The 10,155-nt window shown below is 45.6% G+C and overlaps 1 protein-coding gene across 1 annotated transcript in view; it reads left to right on the top strand.

Annotated features, from left to right (window-relative positions):
• The first annotated feature begins 1,032 nt into the window (after positions 1-1,032).
• Positions 1,033-10,155, top strand: part of Cat (catalase) — a 37,398-nt gene continuing 28,275 nt past the window's right edge. Inside the window, exon 1 of the mRNA XM_004627056.2 lies at positions 1,033-1,195. Within this exon, the coding sequence (XP_004627113.1) occupies positions 1,130-1,195 (66 nt within the window). The 5' untranslated portion in view covers positions 1,033-1,129. The remainder of the gene's footprint in view (positions 1,196-10,155) is intronic.

Raw genomic sequence — 10,155 nt, 5'->3', positions numbered from 1 at the left:
CTATCCTATATCCACCCATTATATGTGGTTGGGCTGGAAAGAAATGAAATGTAACAGTTACGAACCTCTAATATGAAGAAGAGGGAACATTCCTATATATCAAGGCACTTACAGATTAAATCCTAGCCCCCGAGGAAGAGAAGATATCCCATCTGTTTGATTAAAATGTCAGGAACCAGTCAGGCGCTTCCTAAAGATTACACATAATATCAAATATTTTATTTTTCGACGTGGATTTTTAGAGATACCAGCTTTTTAGGGTTCTTACTCTTTTGGGAGAAAAATTGGGGGAAGCACATCCCTGTTTCAAAGCAGCAGAATTTGGCATAGGAGATGGGAGTGGATAACATTTTTCCAGTTCTGTATTTCTCCATGTAAGATACTACTTTCTGATAAGAGGCGAAATCCACTTGTATCTACAGTTAAAATAAAACTTCACAGTACTTTTAAGTTAAATAACTAACATAACAGCCTGGTGATTGATAGCCCATGAATTACAAAAAGAGAAAGAAAGAAAAAAAGAGCATTTGTGGGCCCTTCAGTAGCACATATTTATAAATTGGATAAAGCACAATTTAATTTTGAACAGAAGAAGAATTAAACTGTTATGTACATACAGCAAGCAACTCCTTATGATGAACGCAATTATTCTGTACTGGAAATACGTACTGATAAAGATTTAAAAATAAATTTAGAAGCGTACAAAATTAGAACAACTAATAAAGTCAAGCTGTAAGACAAGTGATGTCATAAAATTTGTGCACATAGATTTTGCGTAGAGGAAGTCACCAGGACTCTTAAAGGCTGAGGGTCCGCGGGCCAGACGCCCCACTAGTCGGGTCGCCCTTGTCACATCCCTTCCTGATCTCTCCCCATCTCTGGGGCCTGCCTTCGTCCTAGAGCACCCCTCCCCGCTCCTCGTCCTCCAATCCCATCCCGCCTAGCTCTCCGGCGACCAATCAGGAGGCAGATTTTCCGAGGGAGGGGGGAGCAGGGCGGAGGGCGGCGCTGATTGGCGGACTTGAAGCCGCCTACTTTAGCCTCAGGGCCCTGGACGCGACTGTCCACTGAGGGTGCAGACGCTCGAGCAGAAGTCCCAGGCCACTTTCTGCCGCGCTCATCGGACACCATGGCGGATAGCCGGGACCCAGCCAGCGACCAGATGAAGCAGTGGAAGGAGCAGCGGGCGGCGCAGGTAGGCCGCGCCTGGGCCCCGAGGCTACCCGCGGGTAACGGAGCAGGGGGAGTCCGGCCCCGGGCGGTAGCACCCGACGCGGACGGCTGGGGCGCGGGGCGGTGGGCCGGCGCGCTGGCGGGGAGCGGGGTTCCGGGCGTGGCGCGCCGGGGCTGCGGGGTTCGCCCTTGGATTCTGCGCTCGGGAGGCTGGCTCGGTACTTTGCACTTGCGCCAGCTGGGACAGAGGTCACAGCGGAGGGCGGGATCGGGACAAATGGGCCAAGAAGCCGACGGCGAGCGGCAGCTAGAGAGGAAGCGAGGGCAGAGGGACCCGGCCGGAGCTTTAACCTTCCTGTTTTCCTGTTTGTGGGTTCCCGGGCTGTTTTAATACTCTTCTTGATCCCAGCAACGATCAGCGGTGACACTTGTAGCAGTACAGCATTAAACCACTAAATAAAAATAATTTTAAAATCTATTGTTTCGTTATATTCGTCAGGCCTAGAATTTTAGAGCTGGCAACGTTAGACAGCAGAGGTGGGTTGTTGGGCAGATCCGCAGGATTCTCTGCGTGCCTGCGTGTGCTAGGCACCGCTGGCCGCGGCTTGTAATTGCAATAAGGCAAGAGCCTCGCTGGGAGAAGTTCCGAGTCTAGCCTGCGACACGAGTCTCATAAACAGATGATTTTTATTCCCCCCCCCCGTCCCCCCTCCCGCACCCCCGGAACTGGGGACTGAATTCAGGCCCTTGCGCTTGCCAGGGAAGCGCTTATTCTTCTGAACCATCTCCCCGGCCCTAGCAAGTCACAAAAATAAGCGACCCTGTTTAGCGTAAAGGGTGCGACGCAGTTGGCTGCCAGGCTCCCCAAAGCGAGTGACATCCGAAAGAATCTTTAGAGGGGTTTCAGCCCAGGTGGCTGGGGAAGCATTTCTGGCCCGTGCCCAAGGGGGCAAAGTCTCAAGGGACATCCTTGAGGAGGTGGGATTAAATGAGCCTGCGTCTGATTGGTGCCAGCCTTTGGCAGATTGGGGCAGAATGTCGTGCCCGGGTCTCATGACTGCTGGTTAACTTGGCAGAGAGAGTACTAGAGCCGTGCTTTGCCTGGTCCTGCCTAGTTCTGTGTTCTCAAAACTGTGCTAATCGTGTTGGTGATGGGGGGGAATCCAAGGCAAGTGTTCAAGATCTTGGCCGCATTCTTTGTTTTAGACTACTAGGAAAGTTCCGTTTTTCGTAAATTCTTTCACTGAACCCAAGACACTTAGAGCTTTAATCAGAGACATGAAGCTGGTTGGTTCAGGGTCAAGATTAGAATTGAGTTACTTGAGGCCAGGACTGGCAGCCTACCGGGGGCGGTGCTAAATCCCCACTCATGCTCAAGTTTTCATGAATACTTGATGAGCTGAGAAAAAAAATGTGCACTGTACGGTGACATTTTTATGAGGTATATTCATTCAGTCTGTTCATTTCCAGAGCACTCACCTTTATTCTGAGATGAGCTGGCCTTTTGCTTGGGATAGTCATTAACTGTAAGGTCCCTGCTGTTGATTTCCCGAGGTAGTGTCCAAGTGAGGAACAGCTGGCCAGAAAGCATATCTGTAACTGGAGGACTCAGTTCAATTCCTAGTACCACCTCTGCCCACGAGATCTGCGGGCACTGTGCATGCCATCCTGTTTGCAGGTACACTGATGCCTTGTTCTTCAGTTTTTGCTACTCCGAGTGAAAATTGCTTTGTTTTGGTAGTGGGGTGACACTTTTACCCTTCAAAAGGAATTTTGCTCCTGCCACATAGCCCACATAATTTTCAAATACTTTATTATGAAACAAATTGAAACATTCCAAAATTGAATTGTGCAGCGTGTACCTATACATATAGCACCTAGATTCTGCCTTTAGCATTTTGCTGTAGGTCTTTTGATACCAAGTTATTTCGTATGTTTATCCCTTCATATATTTAGTAACTAATAATTTTTTAAATGGATCTCAGAGTAGTATACTGGAGATGTTAGTGTACTTTATCCATAAACAGTGAGCGTGCAAATTAAGAGATCAAAGTGCATTTATGTTTTTAAGGTGATATTTCTATATAGTGTCATACATAAACAGTAGGTGTATTACTCTATGGCTTTTAATAGATATACAGACTATTAAATTGTAAACCTTTTCCAAGATATGGAAATAATCATTACCCTGGAAAGTTCCCTCATATTGTTTCTTAGTTATTTCCTGCAAATTTATGTAGTTTCACTCCAGGAACCATTGCTCTGAATTTTTAGAAACATGACTGTATATTCTTTGTTTTTTATTGCAAAATATTTCTTTTTTCTTTTTTTTTTTTTTTTTTGCGGAACCGGAGATTGAACTCAGGCTCTTGCGCTTGCCAGGCAAGCACTTATTCTACTGAGCTAACTCCCTGGCCTCCTGCAAAAGATTTAATTCAGCAAAAATGTTTTATGATTCATTCATGCTGTTGCATGTGCCAGGGGTTTGTTTTTTATTGCTGAATAGTATTACATTATATGAATAGAATTCCATTTGTGTATTTTGTTAATGAATAATTAAGTGATTGGTTATTATGAACAAAATTGTTATGAATATTATTATTCCAGTCTTTTAATACTCCCTTGCTTTCAGTTTTCTTAGCAAATGCAGGGGAGTGGGTTTATTGGGTTATAGCTTAAGTGAGGAACTGCCTGTCCTGTCCCAAAGTGGGGATGCCATTTTATGCTGCCACCAGCAGTGTATGGCAGTTCCAGTTGCCCCACGTCCTGTCAACTTTTGGTGTTGTCAGTCTTTTAATTTAGTCATACCTGTGGCTAGGAGGTCACAGCACCTATAGTTTTGATTTGCATTGCTCTGATGGCTAAGGATGCTGGGTGTCTTTTCACGCCCTTATTGATCATTAGTACATATTTCTCAGAAGTATCTGTTAACGCACCTTTTCTCCTTTTAAAAATGTATTTTTTCTTTTTATTGTTGATCTGTAGCCCATGTTTTAAGTTAAAACATCCGAGGAGTAAGCACTGCACTAGTAGAGCCCAGCGTGTAATGAAGTCAACGCATTGGAAATTCCTCTCATGTGATTGGCCCAAAGTGGTCCGCGGCTGAAGTTGGGGGCGGGGCGCACGTCACTCCCAGCAATGTCGGAGGCCCGACGCGCTTTGGCCAACAGATGGGCTTTACGGTGCCAGAAGCAAGTGTCTTCCAGCGGAGAAGGGTTAGGTGTAGGAATCGTCACTGCCACTCACATCCCCTGGGCTAGAACTCCCTTACAGGACACTCCGAACTGGGAGGGAGGCTGCGAAGGCCACCTGCCTGTGTCCGGGAAGCCAACTCCACTATATTGTCCAAAGGGTATGTTCCACATCTGATGAAAATTGGACTGTCCATTTTCTCATGGTGTGGCAATGGGCTGACAGATGTGATCTTTAAAATAATATGTCCAGGGCTGGGGATATATATAGCTCAGCGGCATTACAAAAAAGTCCCTTTTATATTCTGTCATTAAGATAGCCTTTATTTTGATCTTTTACAGAATTTTAAGAGATTTAAACTTTGCCCCTCTAGGAAGACACTCTGCTGAGTCATCCTGACTGAGCCCGATGCCGAATGCCAAGCTGGGTGGCTCCTTCTTTGCACCAAGGAGTCCCAACGCGAAAGCAGTCTATTTATTGGGCGTTTCTCCCTGTGGACAGATGTTGTTGCTGACAAGTGAACTGGGAGATCTGTAAACTTTAATAGTTGAGCATTGAATCAGATGTTTTTGGAGGCATGAACCGGATCTGTCTTCACCTTCATCTGTCTTCATCTCTAAGTACATCGGTGGAAGACAGTCCTACAGGTGTCCCCAGGCTCTTTGGGTAGAATTTAAATGAGAATGTTGGTGCTCACTGCTTAGGATGCATGAGCTCTTCCTTTGGGACAGAAAGTGGCCCCCTACAACAAGTGGCCCCATCCCAGCTGGTCACCCTGGAACATCTGAATACTTTGCATTTTACCTTTTAGATAGCTAGTACTTGGGAGAGGAGAAGAGAAGAGACGAGCGGAGAGGAATGGAGAGGAAAGGAGAGGAGAGGAGAGGAGATGAGATGGTAGAGCTTTGCCTGTATGAAGAGCTAGTATCTCAGTGTCATCATGGGAAAGTAAAATGTAGAGAAATAAATTGCCAGTGAGGTCATGCCACAATGTGAACCTTGTCTGATTCTGAAGCCTGACTCTTTAGTGAATCATTCATTAGGTTAAGGTTTGTTTGTTTGTTGTGCAGGGTCTCACTATGCAGCTTGTACTCATAGTGATCCTCCTGATTTCTCCCTCCCTAGTGCTGGGATTACAAGCATGCACCAACATGCCCAGACTCCATTGCCAGCTCCACGCACCCGGGGTTGGGGTTGGTGTGGCATGCGGTGCCAGGGATCGAACCCTGGCCCCTGCACTTATCTATCTAAGCAAGCGCTTAGTCTGCTGAGCTATACCACCAGCCCTGTATTTGTTAGATTAGATTACACTACGTGACTATGCAGTTTGCTTAGAACCACCACAAGAGGACAAAGAGTTAAGAGGCATATCAAAGAAGAAAAGGTGTGAATCTCATTGAGCCTGGATTTAAACAATGTTGCAGTCCTGAGAGATAGATAGATAGATAAATAGATAGATAGATAGATAGATAGATAGATAGATAGAGACAGAGACATGAGAGAGTCCAGAGAGAGACACACAGAGTCAGAGACAGAGACACACTGTATGAGGGGTCCCCAAGTCCACCCCTGAGTTCAGTGCTTCCCTAGGATGCCCAGGACCCAGTCTGTAGTGAAAGTCATAGCTCAAATTTATTATAGCAAAAAAGAAAAACGCAAAGCAAAATGACCAAAGAGAAAAGGCACATGCAGTGTGGTCCAAAGGCACCCAGCACAGGCCTAAGCCCTTCAGCAGTGAGCTCTGGCCATTCATGAGAAAGGAAGCCTAACCTGGAAGCCTATTGGAGGTTCAGTGTCCAAGCACCTCGTTAGAAGCTGGCCATGCAGGCACCCTGAGAATCTAGCAGGAAACTATCAATAGCACAGTTTAAACACAGTGACCAGGCTGGTGAGAACTCTCCTGTAACTCCAACTTCCAGACACCAGACAAGGGCCAACGCTGCAAAGCGGGCCTCTCCAGGGACAGTGGTCTCAGGCCTGCTGTGAGACCACTGCTTTTCAGAGACAGTAGGGGAAACTCAACACACTGGCTGGTCGTCTGTTCATCATTTAGGTGTGACAGTGATACAACTAAGGATTCCTGAAACAAGCACAGATGAAATGCTACTGTGTCTGCACTTTGCTTCAGAAAACTGGATGGGGAGAGTAGATGGGATTAGCAATGAAACAGAATCATCGGGGCCAGGGATCTAGCTCAGTGGCACAGCGCCTGCCTAGCAAGCACGAGGATGTGAGTTTGATTCCAAAACCAAACAAACAAAAGGAAACAGAATCATCACAGGCTGGGGACAGGTACTTCGAGCCTATTTATAGTCACCTCTCTTCTTTTTTTAAATTAATAAATTTATTTATTTATTTTATTTGGTACAGGGTCTCGCTACATAGCTTGGACTGGTAGTGATCCTGTTTTCAGCCTCCCCAGCACTGGGATTATAGATGTGTGCCACCATGCCCGGTCTTGGTGGCCTGCTCAGTGCACCCAGGAGCAGGGACATGACATGCGGTACCGGGGATCAAACCTCTGTGCCTGCCTAAGCAGATGCTTAGTCCACTGAGCTATCTCTCCAGACTCGGATATTCTATTCTTCATAAAGAACATACATGGTGACTGCTACAATTAAAATGTGCTGAAAGCCATCTCTGCAGCACGCGAACGCTCCTGGATCTGCAGCCTCTGTGGCCTGTCAGCCTAAGTACAAACAGAAAGACACACAGACAGACTCCAAGGAATACTGAAGCTTAAGGGTAAATGAGCAAGGAGCACTGCAACACGGAACAGAGCTGTCATGAAAACCACGGGTGTGTTTGAAAGGGACAAGGAAAAGGGAAAGTTTCCAAGGCCAAAGGCGGAATGCAGAGAGTAACTATGTATTGTGAATACATAGTTATTCACAAACAATCACCCATTGCTATAAGAATTAACAAGGGTGTTCACAGATCAATAACAAGGACATCACAGATTAAGGTGGTAGAAACAGTTCACCAACACATGGCCTTGGACTAATTTTTCCATGAGGCTGCAGTGGCCTTCATACAAGACAGGGGCTCTGGTAGTCTTTGGGAACAGCTCTTGTTATCACGCATGGTATCGCCTCTTTACCAGCCTCCTCTGTTGTTGTTGCTGCTGTTGGACTTTGACACAAGCAATTCTGTCTCAGTTACTTTTCTCTCATTGCTGAGACAAAATGCCTGACACCCAAATTTCAAGGAGGAAAGGTCTAGTTAGCTCACAGTTTGTAGAGCTTTAGTCCATAAGGGGCTGGCTTCAAGGCTGCATGACCTGGCAGACAGGCATCCCAGAGGATGGAGAGCTCATGGCAGGCAGAGGGCAGCAAGGCAAGCAAGGGATGACCACAGCTCTTCCCAGCCCTCATATCTTATCTCGGCTACTTAGGGTGGGCAGCACGTATGCCCTTAATTCTACTGCCCTTGAGCCTAGCACTGCTCCATGATCAATTACAGTGTCACATTGTCTAGATCCAGCCACTTCTTAAGAAGCCCCATCTATGACCACAGGAGGCTCTACAGGGACACCTAGACACAAGCCATAACAGACTCCACTTCAGTCCTGACAACTCTCATGGGCCCTAGGCTAACACCCAACACTGACCCACAGGGTGAGACCAAACAAGGTCTCCAACAGTCAAGCAGAGAATTGCCTGTCCTTGATGTTTAATTGTAGACCGAGTTTCTCCCTGGATGGGGACAGGGAGAAAAAGGGGCTGAAGAAGATGAAAAGTGATTCCAAGGAAGAGAACCAGTAGGGAGTTTTAATTCCAGGGAAATTAAAATAACAGCTCTACGAGGAAGAGAACAACTGTAGGCTCCAAGCTCACACAGCCAGATCTTTAACCACAGACTAACTGAATACAGCTCTTCCCCCACAGCCCAGTCAGAAATGTTTGTTTTTCTAGCAAAGCCCTACTATATTATTTTATACTAAAGGAAACAGGTTACAATAGTTGCTCACTTTTCCCATTGTCTCTGCTGAATTGCTAAGTTATTGGCTTTCCTACTACAATGTTTCTAATCTCAAATGATCAAAATCTTGCTACTAGTTTTCCATAATTCAGAGCACTCAGAACAATCCTATAGAAAATAAGATCTTTTAAATACACAGTATAGTAGCTATGGTAGAACAGGTTTTTCTGTTTTGAAACTGTCTTAAGTAAGTGTTACAACACTAAGAATCTTGCAGAGAACAGAAGAATTTGTAAAGACCAGCTAAATACAAATGATACTTATTGCACATCTGAAAAAGATTCTTTGTCTCTTTGTAGTAGGAGCTCCAACAATCACAGTACTTTAAAAATTAAGAATAAAATGGAGAAAATAAACATGAATTAATATGTGCTTATTTTAGGGGCCAGCGAGATAGCTTGGCGGTCTTATGCACCTGCTTAGGCAAGCTTAAGTAGACTCAGAGGACTGCAGTTGGATCCTCAGCACCACCTTCCACACCAGCCCAACCTCAAGGCAGGCTGAGCCGGCAAAAAAAAAAAAATGCTTATTTTACATTTTGCAATCAAGAAGAAAAACTATGGAACGGTTTAGATACTGGATGAGAAGAAGAAATGAAAGGAGCAATTTTGCTTGGCCATTTCCCACTGGCCTGTAGTTTAAGCTATGTATATGTCATTTACACAATATTTTACTCTGCATCTGATTCCTTTAGACATGTTTTTTAAAATTTATTTATTTATTTGGTACAGGGTCTCGCAGTACAGCTCGGACTCATAGTGATCCTCCTGTCTCAGCCTCCCCAGTGCTGGGATTATAGGCATGCACCACCGAGCCCAGTCTCGGTGGCCGGCTCAGTGTGACTGGGGGGCGGGCTGGCACAGCATGCAGTACCAGGCATTGAATCCAGGTCCTGGTGCTTGCTGCTAAGTTATCCTCTCAACCCCTAGATGTGGCTTGTATGTGATGTGGTGTGTTCTCTCTTTCTCAGTGGCAGCTTCTTCTCTTTGCTGGGGACACAAGCATGTGAATGACCTTGACCTACTTAGTTTCCTTGTGCTGAGCTGTGTCGTAACTTCTCTCGCACTCTTTTTTTTTTTTTTTTTACATTTATTTAGTGTGTGTGTGTGTGTGTGTGTGTGTGTGTGTGTGTGTGGCCAGCTCAGCCCACTAGGGGGCGGGGCTGGCTGGCATGTGGAGCTGGGGGATCGAACCGCGGTCCCTGTGCTTTGCCAAGCTTGTTCCAAGTAGGTGCTTTAGACCACTGAGCCATCTCTCCAGCCCCTCTTGCACTCTTTTGGGTGGGAAGTCACCTTTATTTTTTATTTTTATTTTTATTTTTGTGGAGCCGGGGATTGAACTCAGGCCCTTGCGTTTGCCAGGGAAGCTCTTATTCCACTGAGCCATCTCCCCGGCCCCCTCATCTTTATATTTGTTAAGACTTCCTTAGTCTCTTGCTTATATTGTGAAAAGGGCATTTAAAGAATGCATGGATTTATTTGGTACCCTGGTCACTACTGATTTTAATTATCAAGCATCCCAAGGCTGCACATCACTGATTCTCACTCATGGCTTCATTTTTGAATTACTTGGGACCCTGACAACAAGCAGAGCCTCCCCCAAACTGCTTTATCAGAAATCTCTGGGCAACCATTTCTATGAGTGAGTCTCAGGCACAGCCGTGGCTAAAACCCAAAGCTTTAGGTTAAAACTAAAGGTAAAATTGTGCCTTTTATTATTTTAGATTCATTTGCTACTTAATTTTTTTTTAAACTGTATTGGGTCACATGTGTTAACAACTCTCTCTCTCTCTCTCTCTCTCTCTCTCTC

This window comes from Octodon degus, unplaced genomic scaffold (genome assembly GCF_000260255.1).
Source record: "Octodon degus isolate 3935 unplaced genomic scaffold, OctDeg1.0 scaffold00018, whole genome shotgun sequence".
Lineage (NCBI taxonomy): Eukaryota > Metazoa > Chordata > Mammalia > Rodentia > Octodontidae > Octodon > Octodon degus.
Note: the sequence above shows the minus strand (reverse complement) of the source record. Positions and strands in the feature narration are given on the sequence as shown.